Below are 23,564 nucleotides of genomic sequence, written 5' to 3' on the forward strand. Positions count from 1 at the left end.
GAGAGGGAGAGAGGGAGGGAGGGAGGGAGGGAGGGAGGGAGGGAGGGGGAGGCAGAGAGAGGGAGGGAGGGAGGGAGGGAGGGAGGGAGGGAGGGAGGGAGGGAGGGAGGGAGGGAGGGAGGGAGGGAGGGGAGGGAGGGAGGCAGAGAGAGCGAGAGAGAGCGAGAGAGAGAGGGAGGGAGGGAGAGGGTGAGAGAGGGTGAGAGAGAGAGAAATATATATGAAGGGAGGGAGGGAGGGAGGGAGGGAGGGAGAGAGGGTGAGAGAGAGAAGAGAGAAATAGATATGAATGGAGGGAGGGTTGGTGATGATGGTATTGAAAGAAATATACTTATTGGTGACATTTAGAGTTTATATTTTTGGTCCGATTCTAGTATTTATTTATTTAAAAAGGTTACGACAGGGTTCCCACCCTAAGATGAATGTAAAATTCCCGGACTTTTCTGTAAATGTCTGTGACTAGGTCAGGATGGAAATAATATTAATACAGGCCATTATCTGATGCAATAACCTTTGCACAAAAAAATGAATGATAGATTCTGATAAAGGTTTAATTTCCTGTAAAAGTTAGCTGTAAGGTTTTAGCGGTTTCTCTTTTGCTCCGAGATAATGAGCTGTCGTTCTTTCCTCATCCTGGGTCTTGTTCTTTCCCATGCCACACGCCTGGCCTCTGTGTCTCTCTTGTTATAACATGTTATAAACATGTTATCATTGTGATATTCAGAATATGAAACTCTTAACCTCTTAAGCCTGTAGCCCTATTTTCAGAAAATCGGGGCTAAAATACATACCTAAGTAAATGTAATATTGCTCCACTTCTACAAGGTCCATTTGCATATTCTTGGTATCTAGGGACATCTATGGACCTCGGTGAATGTATTCCCAGTGTCAGAAATATTGTGTCTATTACTAGGCTTGCTTAAATTGTGATGAAACAAAGGAGAATATGAATTATGATTTTTCTTTGCATCTTTGACAGTGAATAACACCATGCTAAAAATTACGAGACATGAAAAAAAAACTGCCACTGAGCTTGTTCAGTACGTTCTTGAGAATCATGTGTACAAGAATTCTAAGGAAATGAATAAAGGGAAGATGATCTCCCATCTGGACCAATGCAATTTGAAATATTATTATAGAATAGCAGGCCTATAAATTACTTTATTATAGCCAATTCGCACATTTATGGATTGGGCCAAATCTTCTCTTTCAAATGGCAGAGTTCAATTTGGATTTAGTATCACCAGGCGTGCATGAAGAACCGATAACGAAATCTACTGTATGTACAGTAGGTTTTTTATTCTTGCAAGAGCTCCGCTATTTTGAAACTGATTTCAAACGGATGGTTGCTAAATGCTCAAAATAGGGAGACAAACTAACTGCACTCCAATATATGCCAATAACGTTCAGTTTTGTGTAATATAATCCAGAGTAATAAGAGAAATAAAAAATAATAATCAGGAAGTAATTTGCTTGCAGAAAGCTAGAAGCCTTTGGGAAGTGTAGTTTAAAAAGATTCCAACGCTCATTGAAAGCTCTGGATGTCCTCTTCTCAAAATCAATACATTTTGAATCAGTGCGGGCCGTTGATTCAAAATGGCGGATCTCCACGACCACAACAAACACATTTCAAAAACGAAAATCTCACTAATAACACTTTAACCTATTGGTAAACAAACGTATTGATGAATATATACATTATAACTGCTGTTGTGACATGGTTATGATGTTTATTCTTGAATACATTTGAAAAAAATATATATATATAATTATGTCATCAAGGAGAGCTTGATTTATGATGTGACCGCACAGGCGGAAGAGGTCAAGCACAGCTTAGAAGTTTGTAAAAGCGGAGAACAGAAGCTAGCGGAGATGTGTTTAGTCTATTTTGGCCCATTGTTCATCAACGTGTATCTATCAAAATTATTATCTGAGCAGTGTTGTAGTCGAGTCACTAAATCTAGAGTCGAGTCCCCATTACCCGAGTCCGAGTCAGAGTCCAAGTCATCAAGTCATTCTTAATTTCTTTTTGTAAGTCCACACAAGTGTTTTTGATTTATCTGTAAACAAGACCGAAAAATAAACTTCATTCATTCATCAAGGTTGAGTCTGAGCTGTCATACAAAAAAAAAAAAAGTCTACATTAAACATAAATGCCACAGCGGTCACCATTTCAAAAGGGAGTTTATTTACTTTGTGACACAATAGCCAAACAAATGCACTATAGCCATCAATATCGTATGCCAAATGATTAGGGCCTATTACAAAAAATAAATAAAGCTGTATTTATCAGTTAACAAGTCTGAGTCCTCGTCTGCACCTTCAGAGTCCGAATGCAGTCAGTGCTCGAGTCCAAGTCCGAGTCTGAGTCATCAGTGCTCGAGTCCAAGTGGAGTCAGGCCAGGACTCAGACTCGAGGACTACAACACTGTCTATGAGTGTATGTAACTCAGGGTTTCCGTTAGAATCTTTTTTTGCAGGTCTGAGTGTCCGGTAGATTTCAATCTACCGGACAAATGGGATAAATTCCGGTCAGAGTTTATTGAGCTTAAAAACAATTGATAGGCCTATATAAAGAATGACATCATCAAGGCATTTATAATATTTTAACTTAAAACTAGACTACTTTTGCGTATATACAGTCATTAATATATTCCAAATAAAATAAGTCCCTCGAGACTGCGTGCTGCTGCCGACTTGAGGTGTCGGTGGGCAGTCTGCCCGACCTTAATAAACAGCAGTCTGTTATAATCACATTTTTATGAGCTAACGAATTCCGTTATATTGGACATTTGTATTAATTATATCAAGCGAAGAACTGAGAAATTTGGCAGAGAGACGGCAACATTATCGTGGGTTTGCGCCGTGATGTATATCTCCACCTCCCAACGACTTGGTGCTGCTGCTCATAATGTCCGGTGAAAATAATTCCCTCTAAGCACAATTTGATTATTTGAATTGTATTAAAATAGGCTAAAATTAAATAGCCTATGCGATGAACGAAACAATCATTACATTTGTCGTTGCTTCACCAAGCAGCCGGTCAATGACATCCTGTGTCAGCGAGCTGGCAGCTGATATATTTACGTGAAGCATGGAGCAGGAGCAGACCGAGCAGAGCAGCGGTGTCAGCAGCGCCCCCACCCAACAGCTGAATTGCCAATGGCTGAATTGGAGTACTGCACCCTGCCAAGCCATGCTTCACGTAATCAGCTGCCAGCTCGCTGACACAGGATGTCATTGACCGGCTGCTTGGTGAAGCAACGACAAATGTAATGATTGTTTCGTTCATCGCATAGGCTATTTAATTTTAGCCTATTTTAATACAATTCAAATAATCTAATTGTGTTTAGAGGGAATTATTTTCACCGGACATTATGACCGGAGAGATTAGATATGTCGGACTTCACCAGATTTTGCCGGTCAAATACCGGTAATTACCGGCTAACGGAAACGCTGATGTAACTATGTGTGTAAGTTGACAGAAGTGTGTGTGTGTACTTGTGTGTGTGTGAGTGTGTGTTTGTATGTGTGTGTGTGTGTGTGCGTGCGTGTTTGTATGTGTGTGCGTGCATGTTTGTATGTGTGTTTGTACGTATGTGTGTGTGTGTGTGTGCGCATACATACAGTTGAACTTCTCTGCTCACATCGCAGCGACAACCAGAACCTGCCGATTCCTCCTGAGCAACGTCAGAAGGATCCGCCCCTTCCTGACAAAAGAAGCCACCCAACTCCTCGTCCAATCAACAGTCATCTCCCGCCTCGACTACTGCAACGCACTGCTCGCTGGCCTCCCGGCCACTGCCACTAAGCCTCTTCAACTCATTCAGAACGCAGCGGCCCGCCTGATCTCAAACCTACCGAAGTCGGCCCATGTCACCCCACTTCTTAGGGACCTGCACTGGCTCCCCATTGCTGCACGAATCCGCTTCAAGGCCCTCGACCTAGCATACCGTGCGGCAAAGGGAACTGCTCCCGCCTACCTCCGGTCAATGGTCTCTAACTACACACCCTCAAGACCCCTACGCTCTGCATCTTCTGGCCGCCTCAGACCTACTCCTATCCAAGCTCCGGGAGGGTCATCAAAGAGAAGTCGCCTATTCTCAGTCCTTGCCCCACAATGGTGGAATGAACTACCCACCCCAGTTAGGACAGCCGAAACACGTCCAATCTTTCGCCGTCGACTAAAGACGCACTTCTTCAACCATTATCTGAATTAAAAAAAAAAAAAAAAAAAACCCTAACCCTAACTAACCATACTGTCATGCACTTGTCCTAATAAACTAACCTACACTGTAGCACTCAACACTTTGATGAACATTGTTACTCAGCTGATAGAGTTGTGCCCTTCCTGATGGCTTGTCGTACAGAACTTGTAAGTCGCTTTGGATAAAAGCGTCAGCTAAATGACTAAATGTAAATGTAAATGTAAGCGTGCATGCATGCATGTGTTTATAAGTGTGTGTGTGTGTGTGTATGTGTGTGCGTGTGTGTGCATGTGTATGTGTGAGTGTGTGTGTGTGTGCGTGTGTGGTCCTCTTCACTGACCTGTTCAAACTCATCCAGGTCCACTTCTCCATCTCCGTTCAGATCAAACATCTTGAAGGCGATCTCAAAGTTCCTTTGGGGAGCTGGACACACAGACACACACCACATATTATTATTATTATTATTATTATTATATTATTATTATTATTATTATTATATTATTATTATTATTATTATTATTATTATTATTATTATTATTATTATTATTATTATTATTATTATTATTATTATTATTATTATTATTATTATTATTATTATATTATATATATACACACCAACACAATAACACACTGCATGGACCTGAAGGACCTCCAATACAGACTCACTCACACATTGTAGTGTACATTATGTAGGGGTGAGATGTCTACTCTGTGTGTGTGTGTGTGTGTGTGTGTGTGTGTGTGTGTGTGTGTGTGTGTGTGTGTGTGTGTGTGTGTGTGTGTGTGTGTGTGTGTGTGTGTGTGTGTGTGTGTGTGTGTGTGTGTGTGTGTGTGTGTGTGTGTGTGTGTGTGTGTGCATGCATCTGGGTGTGTTTACTACAACGGATGCACAGATACAGAGAACGGTATGAGGCTGAAATAAGGTACGAGTAATCAAAGAATGTCCCCAACGCTAACATCCAACACCAAGGGTTAAAACCTAAGAGATCTAAATAACTTGAGTTCTCATAATTAGGTATTATAGTAGTAAGTCCTACTGTGCTGCTCGTCAAGAGCCAATCGCGTAGCCGTTCAGTATTGACATTACTAAATGAGATGTAATGCCAATTTGTCATGTTCTACAGTAGGACTTACTACTATAATACCTAATAAAACAAGTCATTAGAATAATAGAAGCCTACTTTGCTGGAACGATTAATTTCGCATGTACGCACACCGGTCTGTCCGACTTACGACTGCCGCTTCGAGTTCGTAAATCCTCCATAAATCCTACAACGAATTTACAATTAGTTACAATTACCGTTCGAGAATGCAGAATAAGTACGTAAATCGAGTTACGAAGGAATACCTTGGTAACTTTTACGTATGTCCGTTCGAGAATGAAGACCATTGTCGTTGACTGTCACTGATGATGATCTGATGTTGATGACAAGATGGTGGATGTTCTTAGGATTGTGGTAATGTTGGTCTCGTCTACAAACACTAACATATTCTAGTAGAGTCACGTTGTTGTTACATGATTTATTATGGTGCTGTGCTCTCCCTTTGAGATGTACATGCTTCCGTTTCTATTGTCCTGTCTGTTGTCTGTCCTACATGTATGGTGGCTCAGTTTCCCTTTGCGGGATTAATAAAGTATTTTGTATTGTATCATATCTTATTGTGTTCTTGTACAACTAATGGAGCGCATCTCAGTATCAGACAATAATTTCATGTTTAGGAGAAAACTAATGTAGCGCATCTGAGTATCAGACAATACGTTAAAGTAACTCTTAAGCCCTAGCCATATTTTCAGAAAATTCACCTAAACGTACATACCCAAGTAAATGGAAGATTGCTCCACTTCTACAAGGTCCATTTCCTGGTATCTAGGGACATCTATGGACCTCAGGGAATGTATTCCCAGTGTCAGAAATATTGAGTCTGTTACTATGCTTGAGTAAATTGTAATGAACTAAAGGAGAATATAAATTATTCAGTTCCCCCCCCCTCGAGATCAAGTGTACCAAATATCTAAGCAAATTAACAAAAGGCAGATGATTTTATTTCCCTGCCTTTTCAGGGACAGGGAAAGTGTTAAAGATGTGAGTTACATTTATTTAAAGTCTCATGTTTTTTTTTTATATTTTTGTAATCTGTCACAGTAGTAAGCCTTGGGGCTCTACATAGTACATTTGCCTGTTTGTGTTGCTTTTCTTTTTTAGTACCATTATTATTATTTTAATCTCAATCTTTTAATTTCAATGTCTTTTTTTGTGTTAAAATGATTTTTTTAAATAAAAATATCATAAAATAAAATGTGTAGATACAGTACAGAATGTTGCAATCCGGACACATTCAATATGAAATATTAATATTGAATATCAGGCCTATAAATAATATTTAATAATTATGGAATTACCTTATTATGGCCACGTCATACATCTATGGATCGGCACAAATCTCTTCTTTCCAATGGCAGAGTTAAATCTGGATTTAGTACCACCAGGTGCCCGGTACAGGGCAGCAAAGACCGTGAATGAAATCGACTGTAAGTACAGTTCTTTTTGTATAATGTCCATAGCGTCGCCATTCTTTACCGGATTGAGACACGTTTTTTTCCTAGACATTCACAGAAAGGTAAAGAAACAATATACGTTGTATTTTATGGCAATAACGTTGAGGTTTGTTCGACCCGTGAGATATAAACATGACATTCATGTCAATATTTGCAAGAATAAAATGGTTGGCCCGCGTTTGTCTGCGGCTGGTGTGAGCTGGGTAGTGTAGTTTTATGAAATTTGGATGTCCATCGAAAGCCCTGGGTCTCCTCTTTCTTAGGACTACAACGATTTCATGATGGCATCTCAGTATCAGACAATACGTTCAAGTTTAGGTTCAAGTATCAGTAGTTAAAATGTTATGTCATCCATAGTATGTATATGTAATCGTAAAACTATATTTATGACATTGAAAAGTCCTCAAAACTATGTGAAATCCAAGATGCAGATGTGTGTGTGTGTGTGTGTGTGTGTGTGTGCCAAGATGAAGTTTCCCCTTGTACTATCTTAGTGGGACTGTTAAATGGACTGAGACCAACCTGTCTGTTTTTAAATGACTTCACCTTGAGAAACCTCCCAGGAGACTTCCTCCATATGAGAGGATTAAGCCTTGTATAATAAATTAAAGCTATGGGGCAGATATACGAGTTTACCCACCGCTGGACGAGAGGACATCTTCATTAGCCCCCAGCACTCGGAAATGTCCAAAATAGAAGCATCCTAAAAAGTCAGGTATAGCTTGTGGTATTGGATATATCAGTTATACAGTAGCTTGTGGTATTGGATATATCAGTTATACAGTAGCTTGTGGTATTGGATATATCAGTTATACAGTAGCTTGTGGTATTGGATATATCAGTTATACAGTAGCTTGTGGTATTGGATATATCAGTTATACAGTAGCTTGTTGTATTGGATATATCCGTTATACAGTAGCTTGTTGTATTGGATATATCAGTTATACAGTAGCTTGTGGTATTGGATATATCAGTTATACAGTAGCTTGTTGTATTGGATATATCAGTTATACAGTAGCTTGTTGTATTGGATATATCAGTTATACAGTAGCTTGTTGTATTGGATATATCAGTTATACAGTAGCTTGTGGTATTGGATATATCAGTTATACAGTAGCTTGTGGTATTGGATATATCAGTTATACAGTAGCTTGTGGTATTGGATATATCAGTTATACAGTAGCTTGTGGTATTGGATATATCAGTTATACAGTAGCTTGTTGTATTGGATATATCAGTTATACAGTAGCTTGTTGTATTGGATATATCAGTTATACAGTAGCTTGTGGTATTGGATATATCAGTTATACAGTAGCTTGTGGTATTGGATATATCAGTTATACAGTAGCTTGTTGTATTGGATATATCAGTTATACAGTAGCTTGTGGTATTGGATATATCAGTTATACAGTAGCTTGTGGTGATATATCAGTTATACAGTAGCTTGTGGTGATATATCAGTTATACAGTAGCTTGTTGTATTGGATATATCAGTTATACAGTAGCTTGTGGTATTGGATATATCAAGTATACAATAGCTTGTTGTGGTATTGGTAATAAAATATTCCTTTCTTATATCAAATGAGATATAATCAACAGAAAACCATCATTCCATGTAGCCTACTACCCTGCAGACACGGTATCACTGGCTGTAAGGACGACCTACTACCCTGGCAGACATGGTATCCCTGGCTGTGAGGACGACCTACTACCCTGCAGACACGGTATCACTGGCTGTAAGGACGACCTACTACCCTGGCAGACATGGTATCCCTGGCTGTGAGGACGACCTACTACCCTGGCAGACATGGTATCCCTGGCTGTGAGGACGACCTACTACCCTGCAGACATGGTATCCCTGGCTGTGAGGACGACCTACTACCCTGGCAGACATGGTATCACTGGCTGTGAGGACGACCTACTACCCTGGCAGACATGGTATCACTCACTTGAGAGCACTGTGGTGAGGAAAATGTAGTCGGAGAAGGAGATGAGGCCACATTCTCCCAGTGAGTAGAAGATGCTGTCTTCATCTGCAAACTTCTCCCTCTCCTGGGCGATCTTCTGCTCAGGCCGGGGGCCAGGGGGGGGAGGGGAGGGGAGGGGAGGGGAGGGGAGGGGGAGAGAGGAGGGACGGGGTGTTAAACCTCATGGTCCGTGACACACGGGAGGGGAGCCCTCTGGCCTTCACAGGTGACCCATCCTGTCCATGACATGGACTCTTGAGAATGGGAGGCTCCTGAGTGTGTCAACCGCACACACACACACACACACACACACACACACACACACACACACACACACACACACACACACACACACACACACACACACACACACACACACACACACAAGGGCTGCTCCCTCTTTCCTAGGGTCTTCGTTAGGATTTTGGTCGACTGAGGATTTTTTTTTTTACATAATATTTAGTTACTTTCTGTAAAGCGATCTGTAAAATCTCTGACATCATAATAATATTATCAGCTATACTTTGGTCGTTCATAAGTGCTAGATTCAATAATGTGGGAAATGCAATTTTAAGAAATTTCCATCAAATAAATAGCATGAATATTTGACTTGTCGACAAAAATCCCACGACCATCGGTCGACTGAGAATCTCTTTAAGTGTGGTGGTGGGGTGGGGGGGGGGGGGGGCAGCCCTAATGTGCAACACGTGTACACACAAACACACTCTTCTTTCTTTCTTTCTTTCTTTCTTTCTTTCTTTCTTTCTTTCTTTCTTTCTTTCTTTCTTTCTTTCTTTCTTTCTTTCTTTCTTTCTTTCTTTCTTTCTTTCTCTCTCACACACACACACACACACACACACACACACACACACACACACACACACACACACACACACACACACACACACACACACACACACACACACACACACACACACACACACACACACACACACACACACACACACACACACACACACACACACACACACACACACACACACACACACACACACACACACACACACACACACACACACACACACATCACGGTAGGTAAGGAGGGAACAGGAGTAACCGGCTAACATGTAACATAAACATAAACAACTAAATAAATACAAGTCATGCAAGTGCTGCATACACACACATGAAGCCACACGGGCACGGGTGTGGGGTGTGGGGTGTACGGGGGGGGCTGCAGTGAGGGGACACTTAACACCACTCAGTGTACCTGATCAACATGATCAACGACGACAACAACAACAACGACAGTGACCGTACTCACAGTGTGGGAAAGTTGACGACACACAGGGAGACAATACAAGGAGGAAGCATAGTCACAGAATACACACACGCGATATTGATTAGCCATATCTGTAACACAACAACACAATGTATTCATTATTCAAAGTGACTCTCTCTCCCCCACTCTCTCTCTCTCTCTCTCTTTCACACACCCACACAGTTACACTTTCCCCCAGACGTCCTTGTTAGCATGTGTGTATATATTCACAGCATTGCATGAGAAACGTGTGATTTAGCATCCCATGCACACACGACTACACAACAGTGATAAACACGTAGATCACAGTGAGCCCAGTGAGTGAGGAGAGGAGGGGGGGCAGTTACAGTAGACCTCCCACCACGGTGAGCGTGTACTGTGGACTGTAACATGGCATGCTGTGTGGAGGGGGGGGGGGGTGGGGGGGCTACGCTGAGCCCTGGTGGAGTTACCTCCGTCTGTACAAGAGGTCCAGTTCGGGAGGTGGAGAAGGGGAGGGAGGGGGGAGGGAGGAGAGAGAATCCGTTAAAGAACAAGGTGACCTGCGGGGGTCTTCAGTAGGACCTCTCAGTGGGAACAGAAGCACTAGAAACCAAAAGGGATCATCCCACGTGGATTCATATTTTGCGAGTCAAACCTTCAAGTCACATTTTGATATATTTTTTTTTTAAACTAATAAATACATTTTTCTCAAGTCACGTTTTGCTGTGTTTTTGCCGTAAAAATGGTAAATGGACTGCATATATATATATATATATAGCGGTTTTATCCAAAGCGCTTTATCCGACTCTGCGCGTTGCTCACAAGCTACTCCTGGGTGGGACACGTGTCGACCCACCGTGCCCGACACCCCACCAACGTGTCGACCCACCGTGCCCGACACCCCACCAACGTGTCGACCCACCGTGCCCGACACCCCACCAACGTGTCGACCCACCGTGCCCGACACCCCACCAACGTGTCGACCCACCGTGCCCGACACCCCCACCAACGCGGCATTATCCCGTGGCGTATCCGTGGCAACAAAAACATGCCAGCCGCCCATAACACAGCTTAACATTCGGCTCCTTTAAAATAAATGTATTAGTTTATAAAAAAAACATATTTTATCAAATGTGACGTGAATATTTTACTGACAATATTAATTCATTTTTGAATGAAACACTTTGATTTCTAGTGTTGCCATTCACACAAAGCCACACACAGACTTACATCGCCTCACACTGACGTATAGTCACACGTGTGACACACACACACACACACACACACAGACAAAACATCTTTGTCCAGAGAAGCAGGATATTAAGAGGAATACCATTCAGAGGAATACCATTCAAAGGAATACCATTCAGAGGAATACCATTTAGATGAATACCATTCCCTACCACATTATGTAGAGCACGTTGGGATAATTGGACAGTGACATATAGTCTGATGCTTTGGCTGCAACCTCTAATGCTTTAGACACGAGGTGACGGAACTCATTAGGAGGTTAAAGTACAGACCGTCAGATTTAATGTGAGGCTCCTTTCAGCCATATCCACATGTTAGTACACAAGGGGATGCATTTGGGACGGATTAACTGAGTCACATTTACAGTAGTAAAGTCATTTATCAAACATCCTCAAGTTAAAATGGACCAAATCTGTACTTTAATAGGCGTGTCGCTGCACATCTAAAGCGATAACGGCTTAAAGGAACGCGCCAACGTTTGGGGAAATTATCTTATTTGCCATCTACCCGGAGTTAGACAAGCAGATACAAACCCTTTTCTTCTCTGTGCATGCATTAGGCTTAGGGAACAGCCGCACCGTTAGCCTAGCTTAGCGTCATTCACTGGAGGTAGGTGTGCCAGTGTAGCCTAGTTCCCAACAGTCACGAAATACACTCCAAAACTTTCCTGTAAACATGTTTGTGACCTGTGTATTTATATTTTGTGGAGAAATTAAAATAAAAAAGAAATTTTCGTTTTCTAAACAGATATATACTCTGCAAGCACTGTTTTTTTGAAAAATGTAAAAAAATATTACATACATGGTAAATACACAGGTCACAACATGTTTACAGGAACGTTTTGGAGTTGTATTTGGCGTGTATTTCTTGACTGTTGGGAACTAGGCTACACTGGCACACCTACTTCCAGTGAATGACGCTAAGCTAGGCTAACAGTGTGGCTGTTCCCTAAGCCCAATGCATGCACAGAGAAGAAAAGGGTTTGTATCTGCTTGTCTAACTCCGGGGTAGATGGCAAATAAGATAATTTCCCAAAAAGTTGGCGTGTTCCTTTAAATATGTCACTGTCAAAATATCTCTAAAACTTGTAATTCTTGTGGCCTAGGACAGGTTTTTTTGTGTGTCTCCAATCAATATTTTGTGAACGTCGACATGTAGAGGACTAAAGACAGTGATATAGCTTGTTGTACCCCCCCCCTGTAAAAAAAGAAATCCCCCTGCGTAACCTTTTCCAGCTGTGATTCTCAATGGGGCTTGATGTTAGTGCTACATCATCACAGAGGAAGGGGAACTCTTTTCCTCCTGGCCACAGGGGACAGTGGTGAACAGCCCCAAATAGAAATATATATTTTAAATGATCATCATCATCATTACTAATACTATTGCTGTACATTTTTTCTTTAAAAAATCAGAACCGTCCTAGGGCAAAAGAAAAACATATTTGAGTGAACTTCCCCTTTAACCCTTTCACTGCCACGCGACAGAAGGTTAGCCCTTTACTATCACACAACCGACGGCGATGCTCCATCATTAGCATCATTAGCTCCGCATCCGCGGAGCTAATGATGCTAATGATGGAGCATCGCCGTCCGGTTGTGTGATAGTAAAGGGCTAACCTTCTGTATCGTCACAGTGAACGGGTTGTAACCGGCTGTCGTGTGGCAGTAAAAGGGTTAACAGCATAGTAAAAGGTTAAATAATCCACCCATGAAGCCCCTCCCGTCTGCAGCGGGTCCAGGCTCTCAGCACCGGGCCGGGCCGCGCGAGCCAGGCCGCCACGCCCCAACCGGCAGGTCACCTCCCCATTCACATATACAGTATATATACAGTATATATATATTATGTCAGTGAGGCAAAATATAGAGAAAGATGGCATCCACCTGTTTAACATGTATTATTGATAATGGTCTCATTATTTATAAAGAGGAGGAGTTGAGTGGGTGGGCAAGAGAGAGAGAGAGAGAGAGAGAGAGAGAGAGAGAGAGAGAGAGAGAGAGAGAGGGAGAGGGAGAGGGGGAGAGAGAGAGAGAGAGAGAGAGAGAGAGAGAGAGAGAGAGGAGAGAGAGAGAGAGAGAGAGAGAGGGAGAGAGAGAGAGAGTGAGAGAGAGAGAGAGAGAGAGAGAGAGGGGGAGAGAGAGAGGGGGAGAGAGAGAGAGAGAGAGAGGGAGAGAGAGTGAGAGAGAGAGATGGTTATTTTTGGAGCAGTGCTACTGCTGAAATGAGAGCGAGCAAAACAGAAGGAAAAAGAGAGAAGAAAGAAAAGAGAGAACCCAAGCCAGCTTGTGCAATGGCACTTGGTGTGAGTGCATGTGTGTGTGTGTGTGCGAGAGAGAGAGAGAGAGAGAGAGAGAGAGAGAGAGAGAAGGAGAGAGAGAGAGAGAGAGAGAGAGAGAGAGAGAGAGAGAGAGAGAGAGATATTGCAGGGGGTGTCGACTGAGTTTAGTGTGACTGGGCACGGAACATCTCTCTGGACCTGAGGTGGTGCAGCTGACCCACACACACACACACACACACACACACAGTACAGAATTATGCCAAGACAAAGATATGTATATGTACAACTGAAAGATGTCAAATCACACTCCACTCCAGTTCAGTTACCACCGGCGTCCCCCCAGGGTTCTGTTCTGGGCCCTCTCCTTTTTCCTAATCTATCTCCTACCCCTTGGCAACATCTTCAAATTTGGTCAGAGGAACTGTACCACCAGATTTGGCACTTGACAGTGAATCAATCAATACTCACCTTCAAGGGCCCTACATCACCTATAGCCCCTCCTTATCTCACAGAACTTCTCCAGTCCTACACTCCCTCTCGGTCACTCAGATCCTCCTCTTCCTTCCAACTTGTCACTCCCCCTTCCTGTCTGACTACCATGGGATCCAGAGCCTTCTCCCGCTGTGCCGCGTCTATACTTTCCGTAGCCGCATTTCTGGCAAGACGCTCTCTGATTGGCCGACGCCTGTTTCTACACTGGTTAAGCTTAGGCACTCTTTCGAAGTTGGTTAAGGTTAGAGTTTGTCTTAGCGCGTGGCGATAGAACGCCAGGTAGTTTGCAGGCTGTTCGACGCGGAAATGGGCAAAGACACAGCTCGTCACGCGATTGGGCAACAGTGGGCAATCAGAGAGCGTCTGCCAGAAATGCGGCTACGGAAAGTATAGACGCCGCTGTGCCCCCCCGCCTCTGGAATTCCCGACCACAAGACATCCGTGCAATAGACAACCTCCCCACCTTTGTTTCCTGTCTCAAAACACATCTGTTCATTCTGGCATATTCACTTTCATTTTAAGTTTATTACAACTGCTCCCCTATGTAACTCTGTAATACTGTGTTTTTACTGTGTGTAATTGTATTTGTTTTTAACCCTGTACGGCGACCTTGGGTGCTCAGAAAGGCGCCTTTAAATAAAATGCATTATTATTATTATTATTATTATAAAGATATCCCCTGAAGACTATCCTCCTCCATGACATCCAAACACAACCCTCCGTTAATCCCACCATTAAGAACCACAGCCTATAGTACGCAGAGAGAAGAACATTCATTCCAACTTCTAATTAAAAAAGAAATAGATCAATGAAAACACCGGACAGCAATACCTTCTCTAGGACTATCGGAATTCATCTCAAAAGTAAAAATACTAGTTGAATCAAAACAAATATACGTGAATGTGTGAAAACAGCTGTATATTTTGATCCACTCTCAGACGTTGCTCTTGAATGCACCCCTGGTTCCCGTCCACTGATTCACTGTCAAGTGACAAATCTGGTGGTACAGTCCCTCTGCTAGCTAGTTGTGTTGTCAGCACACGTGCTGCTGACTCCTACTGTACTAATGTTACTCTCCTGAGAAGCCCTGGGCGGAAAATGTTTGTTGTTCGTTGTTTTCACGGCAAGATTCAGCAGAGGGGGACATTACACCGCCTGTGGACTTTGCACAGAGCAACGGAAGTATCGTTCCACTACTTATACGAGGATCCAAACGAACTCTTGTAGCTAACTGCCTGATGGACTGATCTGACATATCTCTCTCGCTATCCGTCATTCACACTCCCTCACTCTAGCGCACACACACTCCCTCACTCTAGCGCACACACACACTCCCTCACTCTAGAGCACACACACTCCCTCACTCTAGAGCACACACACACACTCCCTCACTCTAGAGCACACACACTCCCTCACTCTAGCGCACACACACTCCCTCACTCTAGAGCACACACACTCCCTCACTCTAGCGCACACACACACTCCCTCACTCTAGCGCACACACACACACTCCCTCACTCTAGAGCACACACACACTCCCTCACTCTAGAGCACACACACACTCCCTCACTCTAGTGCACACACACTCCCTCACTCTAGCGCACACACACACACTCCCTCACTCTAGAGCACACACACACTCCCTCACTCTAGAGCACACACACACTCCCTCACTCTAGAGCACACACACACACTCCCTCACTCTAGTGCACACACACTCCCTCACTCTAGTGCACACACACTCCCTCACTCTAGAGCACACACACACTCCCTCACTCTAGTGCACACACACTCCCTCACTCTAGAGCACACACACACACTCCCTCACTCTAGTGCACACACACTCCCTCACTCTAGAGCACACACACACTCCCTCACTCTAGAGCACACACACACACTCCCTCACTCTAGTGCACACACACTCCCTCACTCTAGTGCACACACACTCCCTCACTCTAGAGCACACACACACTCCCTCACTCTAGTGCACACACACTCCCTCACTCTAGAGCACACACACACACTCCCTCACTCTAGTGCACACACACTCCCTCACTCTAGAGCACACACACTCCCTCACTCTAGAGCACACACACACACTCCCTCACTCTAGTGCACACACACACTCCCTCACTCTAGCGCACACACACACACTCCCTCACTCTAGAGCACACACACTCCCTCACTCTAGTGCACACACACACACTCCCTCACTCTAGTGCACACACACACTCCCTCACTCTAGCGCACACACACTCCCTCACTCTAGTGCACACACACACTCCCTCACTCTAGCGCACACACACTCCCTCACTCTAGCGCACACACACACACTCCCTCACTCTAGCGCACACACACACACTCCCTCACTCTAGCGCACACACACACACTCCCTCACTCTAGAGCACACACACACACTCCCTCACTCTAGCGCACACACACACACTCCCTCACTCTAGCGCACACACACACACTCCCTCTAGAGCACACACACACTCCCTCACTCTAGCGCACACACACACACTCCCTCACTCTAGCGCACACACACTCCCTCACTCTAGCGCACACACACACACTCCCTCACTCTAGAGCACACACACACACTCCCTCACTCTAGCGCACACACACTCCCTCACTCTAGCGCACACACACACACTCCCTCACTCTAGCGCACACACACTCCCTCACTCTAGCGCACACACACTCCCTCACTCTAGCGCACACACACACACTCCCTCACTCTAGCGCACACACACTCCCTCACTCTAGCGCACACACACTCCCTCACTCTAGAGCACACACACACACTCCCTCACTCTAGCGCACACACACACACTCCCTCACTCTAGCGCACACACACTCCCTCACTCTAGCGCACACACACACACTCCCTCACTCTAGCGCACACACACTCCCTCACTCTAGCGCACACACACACACTCCCTCACTCTAGAGCACACACACTCCCTCACTCTAGCGCACACACACACTCCCTCACTCTAGTGCACACACACACACTCCCTCACTCTAGAGCACACACACTCCCTCACTCTAGCGCACACACACACACTCCCTCACTCTAGAGCACACACACTCCCTCACTCTAGCGCACACACACACACTCCCTCACTCTAGAGCACACACACTCCCTCACTCTAGAGCACACACACTCCCTCACTCTAGCGCACACACACACACTCCCTCACTCTAGCGCACACACACACACTCCCTCACTCTAGCGCACACACACACACTCCCTCACTCTAGTGCACACACACACTCCCTCACTCTAGCGCACACACACTCCCTCACTCTAGCGCACACACACTCCCTCACTCTAGCGCACACACACTCCCTCACTCTAGCGCACACACACTCCCTCACTCTAGCGCACACACACACACTCCCTCACTCTAGAGCACACACACACTCCCTCACTCTAGCGCACACACACTCCCTCACTCTAGCGCACACACACTCCCTCACTCTAGCGCACACACACTCCCTCACTCTAGCGCACACACACACACTCCCTCACTCTAGCGCACACACACTCCCTCACTCTAGAGCACACACACACACTCCCTCACTCTAGAGCACACACACACACTCCCTCACTCTAGAGCACACACACTCCCTCACTCTAGAGCACACACACTCCCTCACTCTAGAGCACACACACACACTCCCTCACTCTAGAGCACACACACACTCCCTCACTCTAGCGCACACACACTCCCTCACTCTAGCGCACACACACACACTCCCTCACTCTAGCGCACACACACACACTCACTCTAGCGCACACACACACACTCACTCTAGCGCACACACACACACTCACTCTAGCGCACACACACACACTCCCTCACTCTAGAGCACACACACACACTCCCTCACTCTAGAGCACACACACACTCCCTCACTCTAGAGCACACACACTCCCTCACTCTAGAGCACACACACACACTCCCTCACTCTAGCGCACACACACACTCCCTCACTCTAGAGCACACACACTCCCTCACTCTAGCGCAGTGTTTCCTCAACTGGTGGGTCGCGGGGCCATTTTGAGTGGGTCGCGGATGTGTGTGTAAAAATTTTTATTAAATAAAAAGTTTTTTTTTTTTTTTTTTTAAACCTTTTTTTTGCACTACCTATCTTTGTGAAAGTGGCTTCTCAGCTCTGGTCCAGCTGAAGACAAAGCAGAGGAACAGATTGGACATTGAGCATGACCTCAGAGTTGCTTTGTCTACCATCACCCCAGACTTTGAGACTCTTGTCAGGAGCAAACAACATCCCCAGTTATCCCATTAGTTCCCTGGGATGTTAAGCTAAGAAGTCTGCTAAGAATCATATATTATTATTATTATTATTATTATTATTATTATTATTATTATTATTATTATTATTATTATTATTATTATTTTATTTCATTGTGTTTTTTAGCCCTAGTTGCACTTTTTTGTGTTTATTTCATGTTGTTAATAGTGCATGAAAGATTGCGTATTACTGCAAAAAATAAAAAAATAAAAATTTGAAATAAATCATAGTGGTTCAAAAATGTGGGTTGCGACTTAATGACTAAGGAAAATGTTGGGTCCCGAGGTGACCAGCTGAGAACCACTGCTCTAGAGCACACACAAACAAATGTGCCATCAGGCACCTTTTCAACACATGCATGATGAAACATGCTTCACACACACGTGAACACATGCACGCAACGGTTTGAGCCTGCGTACAGCCAGGCTGTGTGTGTGTGGGGGGGGGGGGGGGGGGTGCCTGGGGGTGTGGCAGGCTGTATCTGATGAACCAACTCAGCTTCCCCCTTTTAATCATCCCGTCTCTGACTCCGCCCCTCTGGCTGTGCTGACTGCTGTGACAGAGAGCCATGAGAGAACACCGGCTGCCCCCGAGACACACACACTCACATCGTAGATATCTGATAAAGGGTAGACGCCTGGAGACACACACACATCAAATCTAATACATGCTGAACAGCATGTCTCTCCACCACCAGTGGGGTTGTGCTGCTAACCTGCCCAGACAGAGGAACCCTCTACTGGTGTTGTGTGCCGTCTGGCTCTGAACCCGGCCGGCCTACAGTGGAAGAAGAGGCCTCCCTGCGGCTGTGGTCCAACTGCTTCTCGAGGTTGGAACTGACGTTGAAAACTGTGTGCGTGTCGTCCGTCAGGGTGCATCAGTCACGCTGTCCTGGGCCGGTCCTGCTTGGCCATTACTCGCCTGGGAGCCGGACCAGAGAAACAGAGCTGGAGCCAGGCCAGGGGCAGAGCTGGAGCCACCCCCCACACACCCCCACAAAACTCAGTGTGTGTGCAGATAGCAGAGAGGAGACTAATGAGCAGAGAGGAGACTTTGTGAGGATGGCAGAGGGAACCGACATCCCAGCCTTATAGGCGTCAAGAAAGCACCTTAAAATAGTGGGAGCATCTCCAAAAAGAAGATGGCCGTGGGGTTGTTGAAGACGGAAATCCAATTAGCAAAACATGCAACAGAAAAGTGACCGCCAAAGGGTCCAACACATCTAACGTCGGTGCATCTTTTTAGTTTGCCAAGGTACAAAAAAAAGAAGATATTAATCTGGCGGCCAAAACAGTTCAACTCACCCTGGAGTGGTCCTCTGCTGTGCGAGTTTTGACTTTCATTTTAATTAGTTGACTTTGTGGGCATAAAGTTACTGCCAGCCCCAAGAGAACGGGACAGGCAGTCTCTCTCTCTCTCTGCTTTTGCTAATAGGCCACTGTGTGTGTGTGCGTGCGTGCGTGCGTGTGTGTGTGACTAATGTGTGTTTATTTGTAAAAGATTTCGAAAAACTATTTGTTTATGTTTATTTATTTGTATGTGTAAACAATCAAAATAAAATAATTCATTCATGACAAGTGAAATGTTCAGGAAGCCACAAATAGAAGCTATACATTGACTCTTTAAAGGGGAACTATTTTACTATTCCTTTCACTATTTGGGCACTTTTACACAATTCCTGTGAGTCTATGGAACACCTCTGTAATTTTTTTTTATTTTTTATTCATTGTTTTGTATTTCTAATAAAGTACTCAAAAACAGCATTTTTCTACCTCAAGATCTTAAGCCGTTTTGAGGCTGGGCTCCAACCACTGTGTGGCCTGGTGCCAACTGCCACACCAACTGCCACATTATTATGCAGCTGATAAATCTCTGACATCACAGATATGCACATTTTCAGATGACTCAGTTCAGTGAGGGTGAATATTGTGAGAGGAGAATTGGAAGAATGCGCCAATATGAGAATTAGAGACATAGATCCTATTAATATAAGTCCACATAGCTAGGAAACAATGCTAAACACTGAAAAAGGACATTTATAAGATAGTTCCCCTTTAAATTAGTTGCCAAAGGCATATTTATTGGGAGCCTGTGTACTATTGAGACCTGCATGCAGTGGGTTTAGGCCCATTTGAGACACTGCTTTGGTCACTGAGTTCATGTTGATGTAATACAAGTTGAGATGCAAAACTAAATAAATGCTTGTATTCAAATACCAAAGATCTTTAGTTTTTTTGTCTGTTGATGTTAGCTGGTTTTGAGGTGACACAATTAGCCTACTTATGTAGTTGCATATGTTTGATGCAGTCTTTTATAGACTGAAAAGTGCCTTTAGTCCCCATTAAACGGCTAACAGAATGCCATTTGATTCCATGCATGAGTTTCCTGTAAAAACAGGAAGCTAGGGAGGGATTTGTCGTGGATTTTGAATGGCATTTATAGTAGCCAATACAGTGCTGAATGTGCATTACGGTCGACCCATTAGCTAGCAAGCTAATGTTAGCAACATAGGTTAGCAACATTGCGCAACATTAGTAACGTTAGCTAGCAAGCTAACACAGAACATTTGTTCAATTTAGGCAGAGTGCTAGCTCAATGTGTTACAATCGGTTACAATGTGTTGTAAATGTCATTCTAGAAAGCATTTCATTGGACACCAAATGAGTATACACCCCTCTATATTATTATTAATGTGTGACTAAATCTTTTTTTTCTTTCAGGAAATTACAAAAGTTGTATTTTGACTTCATGGGGCCTTCAAGAGTTAAGGTGCTAAGCGTGTTACTTGACCAGCTGATATTGTTTGCCTACCTAGTATCTACTTTTTTTTATCCACTTTTTTCTCCCATTTTCTATTTTTCTCCCATCCCAATTTCGTATCATCCAATTCAACCCTCCCCTGTCTCGAACGCTGTTTCTTGCCTCCCACAAGCCGGCTGCAATGTGGACGAAGCCATACATAGCACGAGTCCCCTCCGATACTCGAGGTAGCAGCCGTCGCATCTTTTCACCTGCGCGGCGCGATCTTTCAGCGTCAGGGGTCTGCGCTTTGGAGGGGCGCCGCCCCCATCGCTTCTTGATTCTACTGCGCAGGCGCACCAACCGACCTGTAGGAGTCGCTGTCCACAACGTCCGATCCCCACCCATCAGTTTTCCCTCCCCCTAATACTGCCAATTGTATTAGTACGGACGACCAGCCAAACTGATCGTCGCATTGGTCGCATTGGTCGCATTGGTGGTGAGTGCCTTGCCCACTGCACCACCTAGCCGCCCTTACCTAGTATCTACTTGACTGACTGCATTGATTGGAATGAAGTCAGTTCAATGTTCAACCCTGCGGCCCCCCGTCACCGACTGCATTAAATCATCATCATTTATTTATTCATACATGGAATTACCACAGTCCAACGGTACATATTAATATAATACATATTAATAATAATCCACCAAATCCCACGGCCGAAATAACTCTACGCTGATCATAACAGGCTACTATAATAGGTACTGTGTCCTTGATGGGGCCCAATTATTCCAAGACTCCACTAATTAGAAGACGTAAATGTTAACGACATCCCTGTGATGCCTTCAAATCGTGACAATATGGAGGAACAGACGGAGCCACATCGAGCCGGATCCCTGTTCAGTCAACACATCACACCTGTCTCAGTATCAACGGACAATATAACGTATGAAGTACATCACGGCATACATACCTTATGCATACTGCACCTTATGTGTATACTGTATACTACTTCATCAGAGCATATAGTTAGCATTTTTAGCATTTCGTTTTTCTAGATTATATACATTAGATTAGCATACTGCACCTTACGTGTATACTTTATACTATTATCAGAGCATATATTTAGCATTTTTTATATATATATATATATATATATTGTAACTATATTTATTGTAGGGCAAATATAACGGAGAGGGCATACTGTACATACCCTCATCCTGCACCTTGACCTTTCTACACTGTCCAGAGTTAATTATATTGTTTACACTGCCTATTTTTATTTTAACTTCTCCACTGTACTATAATCTTATGACCTGTGTCATGTCTTCTACAACCTGTACCTCCCCTCCCGCTATGATGATGATGCGAGTGCGTGTGTGTGTGTGTGCGTGCGTGCGTGCGTGCGTGCGTGTGCGTGCGTGGGGCCTGGTGATTGGCCTAGGGACCGGTGGCAGTTTTGGGCATGGCCGTCCAGACTGCAGTGCTTTGATTAGATCTGCTGGTCGGTCCCACACACTGCAGCTGTAGGACCACAGATAACATACTGAAGGATGGGGGGAGGGGGGGAAGAGGGAGGGGCACAGAAAGAGAGAAAGGACAAAAGAGGAAGAGAAAAATAAATGACAAATGAAACAGAGGAGAGGGTGGAGAGAGCCTGAAGGAGCAGGAGAGAGTAGAGGAGAGAAGGGGTGAAATAGATAGACTGAAGGAGGAGAGAGTAGAGGAGAGAAGGGGTGAAATAGATAGACTGAAGGAGGAGAGAGGAGAGGAGAGAAGGGGTGAAATAGATAGACTGAAGGAGGAGAGAGTAGAGGAGAGAAGGGGTGAAATAGATAGACTGAAGGGAGAGTAGAGGAGAGAAGGGGTGAAATATATAGACTGAAGGAGGAGAGAGTAGAGGAGAGAAGGGGTGAAATAGATAGACTGAAGGAGGAGAGAGGAGAGGAGAGAAGGGGTGAAATAGATAGACTGAAGGAGGAGAGAGTAGAGGAGAGAAGAGAAGGGGTGAAATAGATAGACTGAAGGAGGAGAGAGGAGAGGAGAGAAGGGGTGAAATAGATAGACTGAAGGAGGAGAGAGGAGAGGAGAGAAGGGGTGAAATATATAGACTGAAGGAGGAGAGAGTAGAGGAGAGAAGTGGTGAAATAGATAGACTGAAGGAGGAGAGAGTAGAGGAGAGAAGGGGTGAAATATATAGACTGAAGGAGGAGAGAGTAGAGGAGAGAAGAGAAGGGGTGAAATAGATAGACTGAAGGAGGAGAGAGTAGAGGAGAGAAGGGGTGAAATAGATAGACTGAAGGAGGAGAGAGTAGAGGAGAGAAGGGGTGAAATATATAGACTGAAGGAGGAGAGAGTAGAGGAGAGAAGGGGTGAAATAGATAGACTGAAGGAGGAGAGAGGAGAGGAGAGAAGGGGTGAAATAGATAGACTAAAGGAGGAGAGTAGAGGAGAGAAGGGGTGAAATAGATAGACTGAAGGAGGAGA

At 44.4% G+C, this 23,564-nt stretch overlaps 1 protein-coding gene across 1 annotated transcript in view; it reads right to left on the bottom strand.

Annotated features, from left to right (window-relative positions):
- Positions 1-23,564, bottom strand: part of micu1 (mitochondrial calcium uptake 1) — a 180,106-nt gene that overhangs the window by 54,591 nt on the left and 101,951 nt on the right. The window contains 2 exon segments of the mRNA XM_084321252.1: positions 4,545-4,631; positions 8,715-8,829. Of these exon segments, the coding sequence (XP_084177378.1) occupies positions 4,545-4,631; positions 8,715-8,829 (202 nt within the window).

This window comes from Notolepis coatsorum, assembly GCF_963971535.1.
Source record: "Notolepis coatsorum genome assembly, chromosome: 9".
Classification (NCBI taxonomy): Eukaryota; Metazoa; Chordata; class Actinopteri; order Aulopiformes; family Paralepididae; genus Notolepis; species Notolepis coatsorum.